We start from the raw sequence: 23159 nt of genomic DNA on the forward strand, positions 1-23159 counted from the left end.
GTCAGCGCACCGTCCGTGCGATCGTTGCGTTTGTTTTCTTGACGACGTGCAGTTCATTGCATGCAATGGGTAGAAGAAACCCTGGCGGCCCGATGTGGTGTAACAAAACGAGCGCACTGGCAGCACGGGCCAATCGGAGAGCGGGACGCTGCGAGTCGCGTATTTTGAACTGTGTACAAACGGACTGGGCGCAGGAGAGAAGCGGCCGTCTGAGGCTTGACTTTTCCACAGGTGTTTTAAACGGTTTTTATCTGTAATTGTAACGGGCTCTGGAATTTAACGATGAGGAAAAGGTATGTTTAAGTCTCTTTGTTTCTCGCAGTGGAGTCAGTGTTTGTAAACTATATATTGGGCTCTTAGCAGCTTACTGTTAGCTAATGTCAAAGGCAGTTCGTAATTGATGTGTGCGTGTTCCACAAAAATCCTGTTGTTATAATGTTACGAACGGCTGGATTATCGATAGCTTGTGAATCTTGTATTAATAAACGACGGTGTCTCCTGCGTTTGTTTTTAGCGAGGTACTCGCAGCGGAGGCTGTGTCGTGCCTGAATAAAGCGCTGTGCCACCTGAAGGACATTTGGGAGGAGATCGGCATCCCGGAGGACCAGAGACTACAGAGAACTAACGTAGTCAAAAGTCACATAAAGGTGAGACCATTTCACATGTAACAGTATGTGTAACCTCTGATCACTGCTGATGTGTCAGTGACTCAAATGCACCTTCTGGATTGTGACCGGGTTTAAGTTTTAGGCTAGTGGTGTTTCACGGAGTCTGGGTCCTATCATGGTGTAGGATGGTGCAGGGTGCTTTGGGTGAGTGTAAATCTGAATGACAGCAATAAAGAAGGATGGGATTGATGCTTGCATTCATTATGGGCGAAACGCGACTGGAGACATTCAAAGAATCCGGAAAATCTGCAACAGCAAAGGTAGTGGGAGAAGGTAAACTTCCCGGGGGAGGGGCTTTTTAAAGCCTTGTGTTTGGGCAAAGTCATCACACCTGTGAGCAGTTTGTCATCAGATTGTAGTTTTTCTGTTCGAATTATCTGTTGTTTACATGCTGCTCAGTTTGATCTTCGGTGGATAAAAACGGTCACACTTAATGAATCATCCATTTGCAGAACAGAAGAGTGCAACATGAGACCTCTTAAGAAACATGAGTGCATTCCTTTAAAAGAAATGTAAATTGTGTGTTTGCTTTTTTTTTTTTTTTTTTATTATTATAAACACTTCGTGAACTCTGTAGACGTTACGTGTGCATCACTGTGGCAAAAAGAAAAACCTGTCTCTTACATCTTTGTGGAACAGCTGTGCTCTTTGTCAATGACAAGTTCTCTGTGATGTTCACCCTTTGCTATCTCATGCTCTTTTTTTGACTTGCTGACATCAGGGGAGTTTGGACAACCCTAATTTAGACAACGCTTCAAAATATCTGCCTGAACAAGTGCTCAGAAATATTTCAATATGACTGTAGAGTGGCAAGGCTTGTTACTAAGAGATCTTTGGCAGTGGAAAATATTTACAGCTCTGATATTAATACCTCACCCGGTCGCAGCAGATGGCTTTTACACTGCAGCTGCAGCCACTAGAGCGCAGGGCGCATCACCTCTGCCTGTTCAGTCAGCAACATCAGTTTGTTGCTGATCTGACTACAAAGTAAAGCGTCTCCTTCATTATGCTGTGGTAACATTTAGTGTTTCACTGTTATAATGTGTGCAGCACTAACCTTAGAAATAAACAGCAGCACTGAGAGTTTATTTCACTGCTCTGTGTGCTGCATCGTCAGGTTGCTGCAGCATCCATTGCTTGATCTTTTGCAACACTGTTACATTTTACTGTTTATATTTTTTTTTCAGATTCTTTATAGATGATCATTTTGTCATCATCTGATTGGAGTAGACATGCAGCTCATTTTGTGTGGGAGAGGAGTCATGTGACCCATGAAACACAACATTTTATGAGTTTGTTCAGAGTTGAAAGCTCCGCTTCAGAAAGAAAGCTGATAGCCACTGTAGTGATGCCTATTATAGTCTAAAAACTACAATAGAGTTAAAGTTGTCTGCAGATCAGATGCATCTGGAAGTAAATATATTTCTGTGCTATTGACATAAAGTTTTCACCAGAAGTCAGTAACAACCTGTCCAATCCACACATGCAAAGAATTCAAAGCCAAGGAAAGTCATGACACCAGCAGAAGTGCATCAGGACTGAAAGCAATTTTTGCCACTCAGTGCAAATTAATATCAGCTGATTCAGTCCCAACTAGAATTGGTGATTGTTCAAAATTTATTTTATCCCCCTTATTTCAGTAGAAACATCAGAACTAATATCTAAACAGATACCATAGTTTGGGTAAGTTGTTGCTATCCTAATGTGCATTTTAAAACGAAGAACTGTGCTAGCTCTTTGGTTTACCTTTACAAGGAGCAGTATGCTAACCACCAAAGTCTTTGTTGCCGATTATATCTGGATTTCATGAACTGAAATGGAAATTGAAATGACTGTTTCCTAAATAATTACAGTAACCTCCCGTGATCAGCTGTTGAAGAGAATTTTGATATTTACACTAAACTCCTGTTTGATTTGCTGCGTTTCTCCAACAGAATTTATTAGACATGATGATTCAAGAAGAGGAATCTCTGAAAAAGAGGCTCATCCTTAGCTTTCAGACATGCAAAACAGAAATGGAGAAACTCTGCTTGGAGCTTCAGCTGCCCGTGTTCGAGGTAACAGCGCGTTTCCATCTCAACGTGTTTAACTGGAAACTGAATCAAACATTTAATTACACGTCATCGAGCATCCTCCTTGGCAAATGACTGATTATATCATTGATATTCAACAAGCCTAACCTGCTTCCTCCTTTTGCTGTAAAACCATTTCTAACTTCATGCCTGTCAGTCACTGTAGTTACCAGCTGATGTCTTTAATGACAATTTAGTGACTTTAAAAAAAAAAAACTTAAAAAAAAAACTTTTTGCTGTTAAATTTGTTTGCATATTAAGGAAGAGGCTGGCATCAGCATGCTCCAGCAAGAGAAGAACATCCGCACACAGGTGGAGGCCCTGATAAAGGAGAAGGCTCGGCGGATGCAGCAGCTGAAGGCTCTGCTGGAGCAGGACCAGGACCTGTGCGACGTCCTGTGCTCTGTGCCGTATGGCATCGCTCCCGACTCCGTCCCCTCACTGGAAACACTGGACAACTTCCACCAGCACATCGCCAACCAGAACGAAGAGAGGGTAGGACCTCGTAGTTCAAACCACACCTCTAACAGAACATTAATGTGGCTGCATGAAGAGAAACTGTGGGTTGAACACTGCTACAAGCAGGAGAGATGTCACTGGACAGGCTGAGATCAGTCTGGGTGCAGCACTGTTTGAAGAGCAGGTTTTGTTTTTTCCTCTTTGTTACGTCACATTTTGACTGCTTCATGTTTCCAGGTGAAGCGACACGCTGAGTTCACGGAGCTCAAAAAGCAGATCATTTTATACATGGAGGAGCTGGACCGTGTCCCCGAAACCAGCTTTGAGAAGGACGTGGTCTGTGAGGATGAGGACTCTTTTTGCCTCTCTAGAGACAACATTACATCACTCAAACTGCTTCTTTGCCAGGTGAGCAGAATCCTTTTTCTTTTTTGCATAAATCGTCATTTCAGCCCAACCTGTTGAGTTGCTAACTGATGCTGTGTTGATCTTGCAGCTTGAGGAACACAAGGCAGAGAACGAGGCCATGTGTGAGAGTCACAGAGAGAAGATCCAGCAGCTGTGGGACAGACTGCAGGTTCCACAGGAGGAAAGGGAGGCTTTCAGCCAACACATGGTCACGTCCAAGAAGAGGAATTTGGACGCGGTGAGAAGATGCTGCAGATTATTTTTCCTGTTCTTTGTGGACAGCTGTGAGTTCCAGTTCTGTGGCTGCTGTTTTTCCGTGTTGTTTGATCTTTATTTGTCCTCCTCAGTTACAAACAGAAGTCCAGCGTCTCGAGGAGCTCAAACTGCAGAACATCCGCAATGTCATAGATGCCATCCGCTCTGAGATCGCTGTCTTCTGGGAGAAGTGCTTCCTCAGCACAGACCAGCGGCAGGCTTTCACACCATATTTTAGTGGTGGGTTTTCTTGTTTGTCACACATTCATTTAGCCTTTTGTTCAGTTTTTTAAACTGAAGCTGACTGATTGTTTTAGAGGACTTTACTGAAGATCTGTTAAGTCTGCACGATGCTGAGATCCAGCGCTTGAAGCAGCATTATGAGGATCACAAAGAGCTTTTTGAAGGGGTTCAGCAGTGGGAGCAAAGCTGGAGACTCTTCCTGGAGCTAGAGGTGAGTTTGACAGGAAGCTACGTCCATGTATAACACTGACACAAAATTAGGTTGTTTTATGTCTACTGAAACATTTGAATTATAGTTAGATCATGGACACGATGTGTAGACTCTCAGCTTTCATTCTAGAGTCTCTGACGTGTTTAGGAGCTGAAGCTCCTCCACGTGGTGTTTTTTTTTTTTTTTTTTTTTTTTTTTTTTTTTTTTTTTTTTTTAAAAGGGACCATCGGCAGGTGTGTGCGATTCCTCCGTTATATCATATATCATCAGTTTAACAGATGGACCACAAGCCAGAACATACAGCCAAAGCAAGCCAGCAGTTTATTAATGCAAAGAAGAGGAATATTCTTTATTGGCCAAGTCAGTCAGCTGATCTTAACCCAACTGAGCGTTTTACTTGTTGAAGACTAAACTTCACAAACAAACAGGAAGTGAAACGCGCTGCAGTAAAGGCCTGGCAGAGCTTTAAAAAGGAGGAAACCAGCATCTGGGGATGTTCAAGACTTCAGGCTGTCAAAGCCAGCAAACAGTTTACAAGCAACTATTAGTTTATCCAATGACCTTTGAGCCCCTGAAATGAAGGGGTTGTGTTAAAATGCTTTATTTGGTCACATTTTTATCCAGTCTTTTTGTTCAACCCACTGAATTTAAGCTGAAAGTCTGCACTTGATCTGCATCTGAATAGTTTCATTTAAAATTCACTGTGGTGATGTACAGAACCAACATTAGAAACAAGTTGTCTCAAAATATTTATGGACCTCTGTATGTGCTGTGACTGGTCTTAAATCTCACTCAGATAATTGTTTTTAATTATAAATCTGTTATACAGATTATGAACATGTGTGGCAGGAAAAGTTCATACAAATAAAACATGAATATCCATGTTTCATCACTTTAAATGAACATTTTCTGAATTCATTTGGAAACATTTGTCACTCCCTTAATGAACATGTTCTATTTGGTAATGCTGCTTCCAGGTCCATCTCCATTTCTTTCACTTTCTTTCTTTTCTTCAGAAAAAAGCAACAGATCCATCGAGGTTCACTAACAGAGGAGGAAATCTTCTCAAAGAGGAGAAACAGAGATCTGACCTGCTTAAAAGCCTGCCAAAGGTAAAGAGCAAAGCCACCTCTTTCCTGAGCTGATAATATCCTGTAGCATTAATCGCGTGTGTGTGCGCGCGCGTGTCTTTCCTTTTTAAAGATTGAAAAGAGATTAAAAGCCCAGATCGACACGTGGGAACAGGAGCAGGGTCGAGACTTTCAAGTAAACGGCCAGAAGTTTCTGCAGTACGTGGAGGAGCAGTGGGAGCTGCACCGAATAGAGAAGGAGAAGGAGAAGCTGGAGAGGGTAAGAGTGTGTTTGTATTAAAAGCTTACCCACGGTGTTTGCTAAGGGTGCTGATGATTCGTCTTTCCACAATCTCTGCAGCACATTAAGAAAAGCAAACAAACGGAGGAGGACATGTTGTACGGAACCGCAGTACGAACCCCAACCAAGCGCAGGTTCCTGGGCACCGCCACCCCAAATAAATCACGAAAGATGGTAAATGTCAGCTTGTAGTCGGGGTTTTGATTCTTGCTGTAATTAAGCCGCCGTCTCTGCAGCACTGACCCTGCTTCGTCTCTCTTATCAGGGTAATGCGACCTCCAGCATCTCTAGTGGCACCTCTAACAGCACAATGCGCTCTGTCTATGGTGGGACTGTCTGCCGCTCGCCGGCGCCGCGCCCTCCCCTCTCAGCAAACAAGGTTGGCTTGATTTTTGGGAAACTTGTTCACATCGAAAGCATGCTCACTGATATTTGAGCCTCGGACGTAAAATATGTTAGATGTTTTTCCTGGTTTGTCTTTGGAGTCAGTTAAACACAAAGTGGTCAAATTGATCCATCAGCTCGATATAGACACCAATTGCCTAACTTATTATAACCTGTCTATTTTACTGCTTCATGCTAAAATGTACCATAGTTGCATCGTGTTGTGCGACTGTTATATTTTACTTATCAGCAGAGTATGCCTATAAATGCTTTAGGACGTTTACACGTGTTGTCTTATTTTTCGTCTCAGTGGTGCAGAAACCTTTCATGATTTAAAAATATTCTGTTCGAATGAATTAAAGTACAAACAGTGTATTTATCAGTGCTTTGGGGAATTGAGTGAGTTGGTGTAAAGAAGCAACAACTCTGTATTTCTCTGATGTGACTCTGTCCTCCTCCATCAGACCCTGGCAGTGCGGACACCGGGGGGCTGTAAACCCCCCCACCCGAGACTGCAGGGATGCAACAAAGAGAATGAGGCCCAGCTGAAGGGCAGCAGCCCTCTGAGGGGTGCGTTGCTGACTCCTGCTAGTCCACAGCGTAACTTCAGCATGGCCTCTGTTGCCAGCACATATTCAGAGTTTGTGGTAATTTAACACTTTTGTCTCTGCATGTCTTTATTATTTTGGTCCCTCTGTTTCTGTGCAATAACATTTTAAAGCATAAAGTCAAGGATGAAGTACACGATAATGCTTATGATGTATATTTGTATTTTAGAGGGACTTGGTCAGCACTGAATCTGTTCAATCAAGGTGTGTTTAAAGTCCTGAAACTTTGCATAATCCTAACTAATCGCCTTAATCTGCTCTAACTGCATGCTTCAAACCAAAGACAGAAATCACCTTAAAGATAAAATTAGCAATTAACTTTCTTAAACGTGATGGCACAGATTTATGGGTAGCATAGATTAACAGTGGGTTACTCAGACACTGTGTTAATTTACTAATCGTTGATATAGTGGATGTGAATCAAGGCTTCATGAGCTTCTGAGCCCTCTGTATCAGAAGGTTTCTTTGCGCTGCATGTCATAGACGGGGAACCTCCTTAGTGTGGAGCTGTGGGGTCTACATTAGTGACTGTGAGCGCAGGAGCTCCCGTCCATCTCCTGTTCAACTTTTCTGTTTATCGGATCAGAAGAGATTTGGCTCGAAGGAGCTGAAACGCACTGTCCAACTGAGGGGCTCCACGAAGAGCAGTGTGACGTGAATAAAGATTTATTTTAGACTGTAAATAATCCAAAGCTGCTTTGAGTTTACTTTATTTCATCAAGTCTTCACTGTGACAGCACAAGCAAACTAAACAAATCCACAATCATGACCCTGTCCACAGAGGAAGCACGTACATGTGAGAGCAGCTAGCTAAGCTCATACTAACAGCTAAACGAGGCTCTATTTGGGCTTCTGTGATTGGCTTTTGCTGCCATCGTCACTGAAGGTTCTCCAAAATGTCACCATTAACCGTTGTTGGGTGTGCCGACATGTCAGCGACGGCTAATGCAAGTTCAGTGTTTAGACACCTTTATTCATCTGCACTGCTGTTGCTGCTAGCACTACTTACATGAGCAGCACTTTAATATCTCTGTGATTGTCTGATTTACACTAACAGTGTGTGTGTGTCTTGTCTTCTCCAACGGCCCGCACACGTATGTGACGTCACGCTCACGCCTGCTCGTTTTTCCACAGCGAGACCTGTCCAAGGCCTCTGACGCCAAGATCCAGCACGGCATCCTGAACTCCACCACCACCAACCTTTGACCTCTCCGCTCTGATTGGTTAAAGTTGAGGTCTCATTCAACAAGTGTCACTACCTTTCACAGCGATCTGCTTGTCCATGTAAATGAAGGCATTAATATATTATGTGTTAAATGTTTGAGAGCAAAGCCTGAGGAAGCTTTTTGATGTTTGCCTGTCACTGAGAACAGTCAAACCAACACTACTTTGGCTGTATAATTTTACAGTTATTCTAATAGTATTGTCCATATCTTATACTGCACATTGTTGTTTTTTAGAGAAACAGTTGAATAAGAAGTTTAGCTTTATAAAGTTATGCAATCTGGGGCTGCAGGCCATATATGTATGATGAATGTATTGCACTTTGTTTAGAAAATATATTGCTGCGATTAGTGTAATTTCACAGACTCACACTGTTCCCTCAGTCTTTTTTTTTTTTTTTTCTCCTAAATGTTTCTGTATATATGTCTCTATGCTGTTTGTGTTTTTTAAGCTAATTCATAAAGATTTCAGGCTGTCAGGACTTTAAAGCCCATTTTTGGACATGAAAAGGTTTCAGTGACACATTTTTCATGGCTTCATTCAGACAAACCCTCTATAGCAGGGGTGGGCAACTCCAGGCTTCGAGGGCCGGTGTCCCTGCAGGTTTTAGATGTCCTTGAACCAACACAGCTGATTTAAATGGCTAAATTAGCTCCTGCAGTTCTCCAGAGGCCTGGTAACGAATTAATCATGTGATTCAGGTGTGTTGACCCAAGGTGAGATCTAAAACCTGCAAGACACCGGCCCTCGAGGCCTGGAATTGCCCACCCCTGCTCTATAGTAACAGAGCTGTGTTACACACACCATGTTTGCCTACATGCGTGACACCGTCACGTCTCTGGTGACGTGCAACTGAACTTTTGAATGTTTGGTTTTCTCCACTATTCTCATTAACAGAGCAAACTAAGGATTAGCACGTGTGCAGGTGTAAGTCTTTGTGCGCTTCAGTTTCAGGCTTGTGTCACGTTCAGATCTGCACATATGGGTCCATCCTGGTAAAGTTGCCGTGATGACTCCTGCTGAAAAATGCTGCCATCAGATTATGAGAAAAGGAATGAGTGTCTGAGAGGGGCTTTAGGTTACATGTTTGAAATCACAGAAACGTCATATCACGGCTGATTTTGGAAGCAAGAAAAATAAATGAATACATTTTTCACTCAAAGACTCTTGTATCTGAGTAGATGGAGGAAAAACAACAAGGGTGTAATATGTGACAACAAAGAAACTGGTTGGGGGGAAAAAAAGGGCGCCCTCTAACATTTTGTGGAGCCCATTTGGAGATTATTTTTAAAAACATATCAAGACACACAAACCCCAAAGTTTTCAGAGGGTTCTCACAGGTTTAGCCAGTGTGCAGCACAAACATGTTTGACATCAGAGGCTCTGGTTGGTTCGTATGGAATGCCAGGACTGACATAATGAATTAATTAAACACACCATTAAATAATTAAATGTGGCAATAAATAAAAATTGTAAATAATGAATTAATTATTGGCACATTTAATTAATTATTTAATAATGTATTTAATTAATTCATTTTGGCACTATTGTCCCCTTCATGTCTCACGTTGAAATCATCTTATCTGTCAGCCTCACCCATCAAACTGGGGGGGGGTTAACGCAGCCACTGCAGCTTCTATAACATTTGATTGGTTGCCGTGCAAAGTAAGTCAAAACAGGTCGATCTTAGATAATCGATTGCTTGTGTGAACTTGGGGCAGCCAGGTATCCCAGAATGCATTTCAAATCACAGGCAGCAATGTTGGTGGTGTAAAGTTTTGAAATACCCCGGTTTTCTGTCACCAGCTACACTTTTAATAGTGTTTTAGCCGCGAATGTAGCGCCGTAATCTTCACACATCTGGTCAGGTTGTGGACAGAACATGTTTGCAAAAGTGCTCAGCTAACAGTCAGCTGACAGAGTGCACCGAGCTCACAGCCCCGGTGTTCCAGCTTCACTGTTTGTTTTTTGGGGGGAAAGGGGGGTTAACCGGTTTGTTTACATATTCCACTCTCCGTGTTCCACATGTTGCATTCGCAGATTCTCATTTTCACCAAACAATCGTCTCTTTCCGCCTGGTCTTGTGTCTCTGTGGTTCTGTAACATAAAGAACGAGCTGACATTTTTCTTACGACACCAGCGATCAGCTCAACAGGCCCTCAGTTTACCTGCATGCATCCTCCTCCTCACCTGTCAGCTGTTTAACACCTGCTGCTAGTTAAAGAAACACGCCCACGTGACCTGGTGATAGTCACAGTTTAACTGTGCTCGATATAACGCAATGTCGGCGCCTAGTATTTTTCCCGAGCGCAGAGCTGTTGGAGCTTGTTTCCCTACAGAGCACTTTATAGGCGAACCCACTTTATCAGCGGCTGATGTCCAATCACCGGCACACAGCTTTGAAACCTCAGCTGAGTTTTAGCTCTCAGTGGTTAAACGCTGGACTTAATTCACTCAGGTTCTGTCTGTCGGGTCACGTTTACTTCGCTGTTTTATTTACAACCGAAAGCAGGGGCGATTCTAGGATCAGAGCTTTGGGGGTGCTGAGCACCCAGAGAGCTGCCCAGCCAGGCAAGATAAACTTCAAGATGAGACTTCTTCCCTGTCTCTGTCAGTCCCTGCATCCTTAAATGTCTCCAGTTGTTCCGAGTTCTCTCTGACTGTCTCCTTGGTGCATTTAAACCCCTGTTCCTCCCTGTCCTCGTCGTCTGTTGTCTTCATCTCCATTATCACTCATCATAATTTTACCGTCTCTGTGCAAGTCTGCAAATTTCTTTATTAAATCATAAGATTCTTAAATTCATCAAGTCTCTCTCTGCCTGGGTCCTCATCACAAAACATGACATCACTGTTTTGTACATTTTAACACAATTTAATCCCCACATTTGTGAAAGAAAAGCAAAACACTTTTTTAAAGTCTGTAACAAAACCATCAAATCTGATAAAGGTTATTTAAATGCTGCAGAAGAAGAATGGATTGGAATAAAAAAAAAATACATATCCTAACCTTAATTACTGCGGGAGAATAATGAATGATGCTCATAGTGAGTAAAAAGTAAACTGAGTGCATTTTTTGGACAGAGATTCACTTTTAAAGTGTATGTATAATAAAATACAGATATATAAAAATACACTCCAAAAATAGAGTCCTTGAAATGTACAAATGTACAAAATATTGATAAAAATTTTTTATAAAAATGGAGGCAACTTTGCCTATGGTACAATGTATGAAAGGTTCTTTACTTCAGATGCTACTATGACTCTGAAGATTTTTTATTTTATTTTAAACTATGTCACCTCACCTTGAGGTTGGCAAATCTGTCACTTTTGGTGGTCAAGTCTCTCAAGCAGGTTAACAGTTTCTGTTTTGCCTGTCACTCTTCCCTGTCTGTTTTCATACCTGGTTCTTCCTGACCTTGTACTCTCTCCTCACGTTCCCCCCATACCTCTTTCCCTCTTTGGACTGACAATCATACACAAATAGATTGTATTCAATTAGATGAAAAAATTACATTAATGTGAAAAAAAAAAAAATTATTAAGATCACTAGTAAAAAAAAAAGTCCTCTCTCAGTGTACTTTCAACCAAAAGGCAAATAACCAAACCACATGTACATCTAATAAAAGATATTAATATTGAAACACTGATCCAACATTATCCTTTATTGACAGATCATTTGTTCTTACACTTTTACCTGAATGTTGCTTCTGGGTATCATATCGGCACATATGACAAAATAACCAGCTTCTCTCTTTCCATTTCAAACAGGACAGTGGTAACAGCAGCAGGCTACAGACAATGTTAAGTTTTAGATTTTAAATAGTCTGTATAAATGTCAATGTGCTCCCATTGGACAACAGGACGGTCAAATGTAGCTGATTTTACTACAGAGCAGGATGGATTGTAGGGTAGCAAACATAGTCGGAAAACACGTTTTCAACACTGCAGGTTACCTGGTGTAATGTTTTTCAGCTAAAAAGAAACATGGCCTGACTCCTACCTAACTCTATAAAGAGTAACTGAAGGTTAAATGCAGCTAATATGTCCTGTTTTAAGCCAGATGCTCACACCTCCACTCAGCTGTGTCTCAGCTACTATAGCTCTTGCAGCAACAGCGCTAGAGCCAGAGTAGGGGAGAGGCGAGCTGGAACAAACCATTTTTTGGGTGGTGGGAGGGGGTTATCTATACTTTTGTTGTTAAAATGTTACGTCTCAACCAAGTACTGAATGATTTTTATATTTTTAGTAGTGTGTCACACAAACAGCAAAACTATTGTCAAAAAAAAGAGTAAAAAATCTTTGGGGGTGCTTTGATTCATTTTGGGGGTGCTGAAGCACCATTTTGGGGGTGCCATGTTCTGACTGAGAGATTTTTGAAACTAATTCAAATATACAGCTCTGCTATCACTTCCAACATAAATGAAGACAGAAAACTAAACAGCAGTGGCATTTGCAGGGTTACTGAAGTTGGGCTACCTGGTATATAATGTTGTGCTACGTGATTGCTAGCGACACAGCTATGTTAGCATAACATTAGCACAGTGAAGCTGGAGGATGAACCACAACTTTTTTTCCACTCATTAAAAGTTAGCGTGAGGGATTCTGGTGGTTAGGGACAAATGCAATCGCATAGCAGGATGCTATACACGGGCCAAACTTCAGTCAGGAGAACAACTGAGATTATTCATCCACAATACAGGGTTAGTTATTAATATACTGCAACAACATGGGAATAGAACAGCTGCGAGAGAATTCAACATTAATGAATCAATGTTACGGAAGTGGAGGAAGCGCAGTTTTTGGCTTTCCCCATATTTCAAAAGTGCTTCATCTCTTTGCTATGACTGTCGCCCGGAATAATTTGCAGATGATAATGGTTGTAGCCACACTGCCATGCTTTTGACCAAAACAGGCGCAGCTTGATGACATCATCACATGTGCTATCCCGATAGAGCGGTATAGTCAAAATCTCTATCTTTGGCCAAATTTATATTGTTTCTATCGTATATCGTTTCTATCGCCCACCCCTACATGACGGAAACACCAACGTTATTTCTTTTATGCGTTTATACGCAGGTCACGCTGATTACTGAACAAAAACCCAAAGATCGGCTGTTAATCGGATTTATTTGCTCGCTCTCCTCTTTAAACGTGTTTTTAATGTTAGTTATAATTCAGAATTGTTGACTGAAACACGTAGGACAGATAAGGAAATAAAAACCCGACAAATATAACCTCAGTAAATGAAGTCAGTGTACTGTGGGGGTTATGGCAGCTGTGCCTGCGCTTTGTCGGCAGTGGGACTGGGCTGGGCAGACATCATCGAAGCACTTTTGCAAAGAGGCTCTATCTTGACAAACCGACCAGAAATCTGAAGATTAACCCACTGCATTCTCTGCTAAAAAAATATTAAGACGGTATTTGGTGACACACAAACAGGGTTTTTCAAAGTTCAGTTCTGTTAGTTGTTTCCCGCTGACATCCGGGGAGCAATGTTTGTCCAGTCTAAGATCAAACAAGGTCAGACACATGTCAGGTGTGCTTGAACAGTCACCTTATTGTAGGTATCCTCTGCAGTTAGCTTAGCAATGGTATGTGTTTCTGTAAAGCCTCATCGTCAGGGAGAGTCAATAAGGAGAAAGGCCCCAAATTTTAGACACTCCTGCACAGCCCTCTTCCAGAAGCAGCCAATCATTAGTGATTGCACTATAACTACATCCTGCATCAAATGCACCTGTAAATGTGGACCATCTCTAAAGAAGACGACCATAACCATAGCATTATGTTTTCAGCTCACACCAGGCTGCACAGCACAGCTGCCTTTATAACGATAAAAACTAAACGTAATCTTTGAGTACAAAGCCGTTACTTACATCCATTTTATCTTTTAATGTCCTAGTATGGTGAGAATAGTTTTATTTGACACCATAAAGCAAAGTCATCATTTTTAAATGAAAAGATTTACATTTTAATATAAATGTTTTGAATGATGTATAAGGAAAAGACTAAATGGAATATTTCCAAATGAGGGTGCTGGATCTCAGGATGCTAATAGACTGTTATTCATATATACTCGTATGTGTTACAAATTATATGAAGAATAAACCACACAATGAAAATCTTTTTTTAAATTTATGATAGAATGACAATATTAAACAATGGAAAAGCCCTAAACATTACAGGAAAACCTCAACATTGAAATTTGAGTCAGCACAGTATATAAACACGATGGGAGTGAGAGACAGAGAAGAGAAGTAGTGCTCCGTGCATCATGGCAAGTCCCCCAGCAAATACAGACTATGACAGCATAACTGAAGCATGGGTTGACAAAAGGCACATTTTGAGCCTAACCTTAAAAGAAGAAATCATTTGTGGCCTGAGCAGTGGCGGAGCGGGGTGTGGCTTACTGAGCTTAAGCCCGGGTGGTTTTTTCAGAAGCCAGGGGTCTTTTGGAGTGTAATTTTTTCATAGTTAGATGCCTGGCTGACAACTGTATAAAGCAAAAAACTACACACAATATTCGAAGCACATAGTGCACACTGTGGGAATTTATGACTGTGCGTAAATCCCCCCTAATATTGGTATGATCCGAGCTCAGGCACTAAGCGGGGCGGGGGGAGCTGCTGCCTGCGAGTGCGCTGTTAGAGAAACGCAGCCAGGCAGACAGAGGAGAACTGAAGTTCGACCAGGTACCAAAGCAAATCATCCGTACTGTACAAATAATGTAAATATGGGGCGACCGTGGCTCAGGGGGTTGGGAATCGCATCTGTAACCGGAAGGTCGCCGGTTCGATCCCTGGGCTCTCTGTCCTGGTCGTTGTGTCCCTGGTCAAGACACTTTACCCTACGTGCCTACTGGTGTTGGCCAGAGGGGCCGATGGCGCGATATGGCAGCCTCGCTTCTGTCAGTCTGCCCTAGGGCAGCTGTGGCTACAACTGTAGCTTGCCTCCACCAGTGTATGAATGTGAGCATGAATGAATAGTGGTATTGTAAAGCGCTTTGGGTGCCTTGAAAAGCGCTATATAAATCCAATCCATTATTATCCATTATAAATATGACGGTGAATCACGAAAGATTGATATCAAACTGATCACTTGACCCATATTACGTTACTTGGTCTTTAAGTGAATCAACAAATGGTGAAATGAAAAGCGGAACAACAACAATGCTGTTTCTTTAGAGAGTCTTAGCTTACATGTGTGTTTATTTCATATTTTCAGTTGTTTCCCTCCACGGCTAAATAAATCAGTTTCAGTAATGCACTGATATACAAGAATGGGCATGAGGAGCTTCTTTCAAAGAAAAAACTCAGGTAGTATTTTATATATTATGTTTTGTATGTTGTTCAGTATATTTCTATGCAAAACAAGAGGAACTTCAATACACAGCAGTACATTCACAGCTGAAACCAGATATTTACATACACTTTATGGAAAACACAAGAACATTTTTTTACTGTACAACATCAATTTAGAGTAAACTTGTTTTGTTTTGGATAAATAAATATTGAAATATCTTTTGAATTAGTTAAATGTCAGAATAAAGAGAGACAGAGCTGTCTATTTTTTTTTTATCACTTTCATCAAATTTAGGAGTACATATACACTAAGTTTATTGTTAATTAATAAGAAAACTCCAGACGATTCCATTCTGAGCTGAAGAAGATTCTAGTAGAGTCCATGTGAGTAAATTGGTGGCACAGCTGTGGATGCATATAAGGCAAAACACAGAGCCTGTTTCTTTGAAATGGGAAAATTAAGAGATGTCAACCAAAACACCAGGAAAAGAACTGTGGAGCTCCATAAGTGTGGCTCAATTTTGAATACAATTTGGTGCCATTTACAATTAAGAAATACAGACAGTTTCTCTCTTTACTCTTAAAGTTAACAAATATGTTTTTTATATTTATCAATCTAAAAAAAATAAACATTTAGTCTGATTTGATGTTACAATTAAAAAAGTGTTTTTATCTGAAGAGTGTGTAAATATCTGGTTTCAACTGTATATTTAATGATTGTCAGCACAAAGAGGGAGAGAGAGGAACAGAGAGGGAGATGAACAAGAGCAGGTGAGACACATGTTAGTCAAATGGTTGTTTACCAAAAGTATCACCGTATCATAGGTACTCATGTATCTCGTACCTAGTGTTTCTTTTTAGGTTTACCATTTTTCAAATTCTACATTTATTAAGTTTTGCAGGCTTGTTTGCACAACAAGGCTAAATAATTATATAAACTTTTCTCAATCTAAACAGTGTACTTTGGTAGAATTAAAAAAATAAGTGTAGTGCAGGTCTATGATGATTTTTAGTGCTACTATCATCTAGTTCTGATTGTGGTTCTGTCTTGGTTAAGTCCTCAGCACTCCTGATTTTGAACTGTTGTAGTCCTGTTTTAATTCCGGATCAGTTCTGTGTCTGGTTGAATTGGGGTTTAGTCCTTGTGTCTTGATACAGCCCGACTTTGTTCTGCCTTGCTGCTTAATTAAAAAACTAGTGTCATGAATCGCTGTGTGGCAGGCAGGCAAGCAGGAGTGGTGGATCCAAAATGCAGGACTCAGACACAGAAGTACAACTTAAAGCGCAGCTTTATTGCTGGGAAAAACCTCTTACTAAACTAAACTCACCAAAAGACAAACAAAAACGCTGGTGGACTAAAACACTGTAGCAGAAATACTGAACTGGAGGCAAAACACACAGCTTGTTGAGGGTACGACGCAACACTGACTCAGAGAAACACAGGGTTTTAATACACTGGGAAGTAACGAGGGGAATGAGACACAGAAGGAGAGCACAGCTGGGGGAAATCAGAACTGACGAGACAAGGAAGCGTAAATCGAACACATTCACATAAGACGCAGACCTTCAAAGTAAAACAGGAAGTATGACACAGAGACGCGAACTTGACACGGTGGAGACAGCAACTAAGAAACAGAGACATAACCACTGAGACCTGAAGCTTCTGCCTACCATTCTACTTTTAAAAACGCCAGAGTGCTGGGCTGTTGTTTTCATATTTAAACTAGCGAGATTTTCTGACGTATCTTTGGCAGATACCGTGATTTATTTCGATGACAAGAAAGCGCAGTGACAAATCAGGCTTTTATTTTGGAATAGTTTTTGAGAGATTAAATTTTAATGTGTAAAAAAAAAAAGTTCTGACAGTCCTTTAAAAAATGTGATATATGAAGTTGTTGTACTCATTATATATGTTCGACTTTGCACCTTAACATCAGCTGGTCGAGCAGAAAAAATATTCTGATTTGAGACTGAATCTATGGATGGAAGGTCAGTGTGTTTATTTTGAAGGGGTAGCAGTCGGCGGAAGTCGTGCTTCAGGAGGAGGAAGCTGAGAGCATGAGGGATGAAGGCTGCGAAGCACACGCCGCACAGCAGCACGGAGGAGTAATGATGAGAGGCCGAGCTCTCCACAGCACAAGTTCAGTTCTTACACGACTCGTCAGAAAATAGCTCAGCCATGTCGGGAGTGTTAGCACGGCTGCTCTTCTACCCCACGTTAGCCTACAACGTTGTCATGGAGAAGGTGTCCTCGAGACGGTGGTTTGACCGAGTGGATGAAACTGTGATCCTCGGAGCGCTGCCGTTCAGGTCCATGACCAAACAGGTCCGCCTGTCAAACACTGAAGCTGCTAGCTAGCGCTCGACTACGCTAACGACTCTTTAGACCAGCTGCCGAGCTAGCCTGCGCTAACGAGGCGGCATTGACTTTGTTCTAAACAAATGTTTTGACAAGTTGTTATAGTAGTGGTGTGTGTGTGTGTGTGTGTGTGTGTGTGTGTGTGTGTGTGTGTGTGTGTGTATACACAATTTCAAAGAAATGCTGTAAAGACAGTAATATGCGAAGCCACAATTATGAAATAGTAACTCACAGTGAGTAGGTCATTATCTCAATCAGCGAATATTGTGATTTGTGGGTGATTCTCACCATCTTCGATCCAGCTGAAGCAGAAACCGCTGTAACACCGCCTCAGTTATCTAACAAGCTAACATATCAGAAACAGAAACGGTCTCGCAGTTCAGTAGTTTTTGCCCATAGTTGGTCCTCTTGGATCATCAGACCTCTGACGGTCAACATGATTTATTAGGTTTGTTTTTCTTCAGTAGTCAGACAGAGCACACAGTGCAGTGTGCATCAGTAGAAAAACACTAAGACTAATGTTCATACTATGTTTAGCATTAATTCACACACCGCTGTTGCTATTGTTCTGCTGCTCTGTACCTCCGCCCCTTCCTTCACGATGCCCCATCAGTGCGTCCTGCCTACAGCCACTGTGGCCACTCCAGCACCACCCACAGATGCACATTTGGCCACTTATTTGTGTGTTTGAATACTTTGCCCCCAAAAAGCTTTTGAATGGCCTTTTCCCGAGCTAAGGGCTTTCCTTTTATAAAAGTAATTTTGGTCCCAGCAAAGAAGCTTTTGGATAATTGTAGGACTGATTTCTAAAATATTTTTGATTATTAAATGATAGGCAAACATCCCTTCCTCAGTGTGAGGAATACAGCTTATTAATGTAAAGACTCTTACACAAGGAACATGCTACCATACTATACCACCTTTATTTATAAAGCACTTTAACATAAAACCAGAGTTCACAAAGTGCTGTACATGCAAATAGCCTAAGTAAAGTAAATAAAATAAAATAAATAACTAAAATAAATTAAAACAAATTGAGTCAACCCCTTTAATCAGTGCCAAAGGCTTCAGCGAGTAAATATGTTTTAAGAAAACTTTTAAACTCAGAAAGAGAAGAGGCCTGTCTAACGTGCAAGGGCAGATCATTCCACAACTTTGGGTTGGCTGCGTAAAAATGCCATGAAACACACACTGAACGTTGTGCTTTTGTCACATTACACATACTGGATATTACCTGTTACATGATTAGAATAAGGACCACAGGCATCTTTCTCCTTAGCTCAGGTAAGATGCCTGTTTATGAGTGGCTGATATTATTGAAGTCGATGGCTGTGGTCCCTTTGCTGTGTACATTGTGACACTGACACCACCTTCAGTCTACTCCTTGGCAAACTCTCATGTCATGTGTGTTGTTTGTGTATACTTTTCCCTTCTAGTCAACTTCCCATAAATATTTGCACACTGTGAACTGACAGCTTTTGCAGCAGTGACTGTGGTGGCTTCTGGTGGTTGTTGATTTTTGCCATCTAAGCATCTGGTAAGTCAGCAGTCTTCCTCATGGCTGTGGACTCCAGATGAAATATTCTAATAATTTGAGATACCAGATTTATGTTTCTTGTGATCATCAAAATAAATAAAAAAATCTTGGAAAAAATGAACTTTTACACAATATTGCCATTTTCTGAGATGCACCAGTGTTTGCATAAAGAGCAGAGAAGGAGACTGGAAATATATTTTGTCAAGACCTCATAAAAAAGGAATAAAGGAGAGAAAGAGTATTTAGAGTGCCACTCTCGTGGCAGTTGTAGTTTTCAACTCTGAGAGCTGATGGCCTGTTTTTGCTTTTGCAGCTGGTGGAAACAGAAAATGTTCGAGGGGTGATCACCATGAACGAAGAGTACGAGACCAAATATTTCTGCAACTCAGCCCAGGTGAGTTCCCTTCGTTTGAGTTCCCATTATTAAGTTAACGTGCAGTTTAATCGCCCTGCTCATATTTGAAATGACCCTGTGCTGTCATGCATATGCAAGATGAGTTAAATACTGATGTGTGATAGAAGTTCAAACCCTAACAGTGCCAAAGAGCCGCCCCTCATACACTGTGTCATTTATTGTTGCGGTGCTGGTGCAGGAGTGGCAGGCTGCTGGTGTGGAGCAGCTCAGGCTGAGCACTGTGGACCTGACTGGTGTCCCCAGCATGGAGAACCTCCACAGAGGCGTGGAGTTTGCACTGCAGCATAAAGAGCAGGGAACCAGTGTGTACGTGCACTGCAAGGCTGGACGTTCCCGGAGCGCCACATTAGCTGCCGCCTACCTCATACGGGTCAGTATGATGCATTCAGACTGCCACCTGCTGTTTGAACTGCAGACAGCACAAAAACCGAGTGGAGAGAAGAACATCCCACTTTTCATGGTAACGCAAGATAAAGCATAAAGGGCGGATAAAAAATAAAGAAATAAATAATAAATAGAATAATAAATTCACATTTGTTATGTTGGATAATTTTGAACAAATAAGAATAAGGTGGCAACAAATCCGTTTTTTACAGGAAGCAAATAATTGTACTGCTATAAAATCTGAGCAGCTGTCAGGGGTTGACATTTGTTCAAACACAGATAGGAGAAATGAGACAACTGCAGACCGACTCAGAGAGTAATTAGAAAACGTGCGCACGGGTGGATGCCTCTGAGAAGACACACACACCAGAGCGCAGGCTTCATTCTTTATTTATAGGGAAAGTAAGTTATATAGTACTTCCTCTTTTAACTGAAAGGGGAGAGGTCAGGCATTATCTCAGCTTATCTGACCTGCACACATACACTGAAAATAACAATGCAGAAGTATATCATGCTTATCTGACATCACACACTGAGGTAAGGAATGCCTCATGCTCTCTTTAACACTAAGCTTGATCAGGTGAAAATATATGAACACACAAAATATAAGGCACACTTGATTATATTGTATTATAAAGATTTGGCTATAATGTATAATGTAGAAAATCTTTTAACAGCAGCGCATAAGCACTTTTAAGCACTTTTAAGTATTTTTAAGTACTTTTAAGTACTGTGTAATTTCCTGGTAATTTAGCAGCAAAACAAACAATATTTCCCTGTATTTACGTCCTAAGTACGTGTTACTTTTTGTGGAGCAGGCAATATTACAGAGTGGCCTAAATGTGCCTATCCTGCATGTATTTTAGAGGAAAGGAGACACAATTTATACTGTAGGTAATTTTGAGTATTGCATAACTTATTTTGAGTCAGGATCTCATATTTGCAGCCTGGGGGCCACTTGAAGAAATGTCATGCAGTTTGTCTTTGAAGTTCTTTAAAAAGCTGAGAATGACTGAATATGAAGGCAGCATGAGCAGAGAGCACAAACATGCTGAGGGATCAGCTGTTAGCTCAGTGACAGAGTCACACTCATGTCTGCAGTTTATTTTGTTAAACATGAACACAATGACAGCAGCAGTGCTGCCACGTGTGTGCACAGAGAGGACCAGTGTGTTTGTTTGGTGGTTCGATGAAAGGATTCAGTTTGTTACAATCTGCGTTCATGTTTGCAGTTTTGTCTCGTTATACAATATTTGAAATTTAAAAAACAAAACAAAACATTTTCAGAAATATTTGTGGGTGTTTTCTTGTTTGTTTAGTTTTTTATTACTACTTGAACACAAAGTGGTCTTCCAATGAGATGACATCGTTTCAGTTTCAGAGCCTGTTTTAAGTGGTGTGTAATTAGCTGGTAATTTTGCAGAAAAACAATATTTTTGATGCAGTTTTTGTGTTGACGGCTGTAAATGTTGAGTGACTTAACCTTCCCTTTTTACATCCTTATTTTGTTACACTGTGTACATGATGGATTTTCTGTTATTCAGTTGTTCTTTTTAACTTACAGTGTATTTAAAATTACTTACACTGTAAGCTGTGTCTCCTTTCCTGTAAAATACCCAGAAACTGCCCGAGGTTAATCCGCTTCATAATATGGCCCTCTCCCTGAACAGTACAGCATACTGCTAAATTACAATGTAATATATTTCTTTGTTTCCGAAAAAACCCTGACTTTTTACCCTCTTATTCCAGTGTACTTACCTTTAAAGTATTTGTATGTAAATATAATCTCATGGTCATTTCAGATAAAACACATGCCACATTTAACTCCGTTTTTGACCCGTTTACCTCCAGATGCACTGAACCACAGAGTGTTTAAGTCAATATTCCAGAGTGGTGACTGTATGAACATGCTCATGGCTGATGAGTCGCTCAGGCATCAAGCGACAGGTTTGCTGTGTTGACCGTTTGCTTTCCTGCTGACAGTTACACTGCTGGACTCCAGAAGAGGCCTGTCAGAAGCTGGCATCTGTTCGACCGCACATCCTAGTACGCTCCGCTCAGCTGGAGATGCTGAGGAAGTACTACCAGCAGATATGTGCACAGTCCAGCTGAGAAAGTGGGGCAGTGTGTCGGACCTCATCGTGTTCCCACTGGAGGTGGGAGACGGCGACTCAGAGCCTTGATCAAAACAACAGTAACAGGAAATGCAACTGTTGCCTTTTCAGCAAATCCTCTTTGGCATGTGTACAGCTGCAGAACAGAACATGTTGTTTATCTGTTTTTGTTACTCTTTAATATAATTTTGTTGAAAGAAAATTTTCTTTTTATAATTTGATTTCCAGCCACGTTATTCTGTTTTAACTAACAAACTAAGACAAATCACTGCAATGCTCTCCACGTTTGTTTTTAAAAAAAGAAAACACTCCCCTCAGAGCCGGCTGACGTCAGCTGGAGTTTAGTCAACAGGATGAGAACACTGTAGTAAATAATTCAGTAATGAAGGTGTTTCTGTGTAGACTGGAAAATATTTGCTTTATATTTTTCTGCAGTGCCTCATAATGTAAAAAAATGACCATAAATAAATGTTTATGACATAAAGAGTAATGGTGCTTCTTTATTTTCAGTAGTTTGTTCTTATTGGCAAGCACATATTTAAATAAAGTTGGGATGTTCCAATGTGACAGTTATCAAGAAGGTTTAATATGAGGATGGAGTCCCCGAAGCAAACACACATGAAAAATGTTCAAGTGATAATACTGTTAGATTCTATTTCATGCAAACAAATAGAAAAATTAAATTGAAGTAAAACAAAATAAAACCTAAATCTAACTGTAGCGTGGACAAACATTCGGTCAACTTTTACATCCTAGTAGGGTAGCTGTTTATTGGAAGTTCATTTAACTTTAACATTTAATATTAGTTTCCACTGACACGCTGTTGGCTAACAGCACTGACCATTTTGTGCTGGATGATCTTCCTGACACAACCCTCCCCTTTAATCCAGACTTGAGAAGCCACTCGGCGTAGTCTGACTTGTCGACTGCCAGTGCTGCATCGTATCATGACACATTGTTATATAAATCATAGTATTTTAAGCATTTGCATGGTTTGGGGCAAAAAAATTACACGCGAGTGCCAAACTCAATTAATTAAATACATCTGTAAATAACTAAATGTAGCATGGATTAATTAAAAATTGAAATAATTTATTCAGTAATTACAGTTTTAAATATTTAATTATTTACAATTTTATTTAAAAATAT

The 23159-nt window shown here is 40.9% G+C and overlaps 2 protein-coding genes across 6 annotated transcripts; both read left to right on the forward strand.

Annotated features, from left to right (window-relative positions):
- Positions 1-15: 15 nt before the first annotated feature.
- prc1b (protein regulator of cytokinesis 1b) lies at positions 16-8294 on the forward strand. 5 transcript variants are annotated; one of them, XM_040002862.1, is made up of 15 exons: positions 16-293; positions 515-647; positions 2603-2725; positions 3002-3235; positions 3437-3607; positions 3696-3845; positions 3955-4102; positions 4180-4316; positions 5333-5428; positions 5520-5666; positions 5748-5861; positions 5953-6066; positions 6536-6718; positions 6849-6883; positions 7814-8294. In XM_040002862.1, the coding sequence occupies exons 1-15, from the start codon at positions 283-285 to the stop codon at positions 7860-7862; spliced, it is 1845 nt and encodes a 614-aa protein (XP_039858796.1). In that variant the 5' UTR covers positions 16-282; the 3' UTR covers positions 7863-8294. The 5 variants fall into 5 exon arrangements, with proteins under 5 accessions (XP_039858796.1, XP_039858799.1, XP_039858797.1 ...); XM_040002865.1 differs by having other exon boundaries at positions 283-293; positions 6536-6641; XM_040002863.1 differs by lacking the exon at positions 6849-6883 and having other exon boundaries at positions 283-293.
- Positions 8295-17162: 8868 nt separating this feature from the next.
- ptpmt1 (protein tyrosine phosphatase mitochondrial 1) lies at positions 17163-22080 on the forward strand. The gene is made up of 4 exons (XM_040002783.1): positions 17163-17527; positions 19411-19491; positions 19691-19882; positions 21880-22080. The coding sequence occupies exons 1-4, from the start codon at positions 17381-17383 to the stop codon at positions 22006-22008; spliced, it is 549 nt and encodes a 182-aa protein (XP_039858717.1). The 5' UTR covers positions 17163-17380; the 3' UTR covers positions 22009-22080.
- Positions 22081-23159: the final 1079 nt, after the last annotated feature.

The sequence above is a fragment of the Simochromis diagramma genome, unplaced genomic scaffold (assembly GCF_900408965.1).
Source record: "Simochromis diagramma unplaced genomic scaffold, fSimDia1.1 OVJJ01000457.1, whole genome shotgun sequence".
NCBI classification, from domain to species: Eukaryota; Metazoa; Chordata; class Actinopteri; order Cichliformes; family Cichlidae; genus Simochromis; species Simochromis diagramma.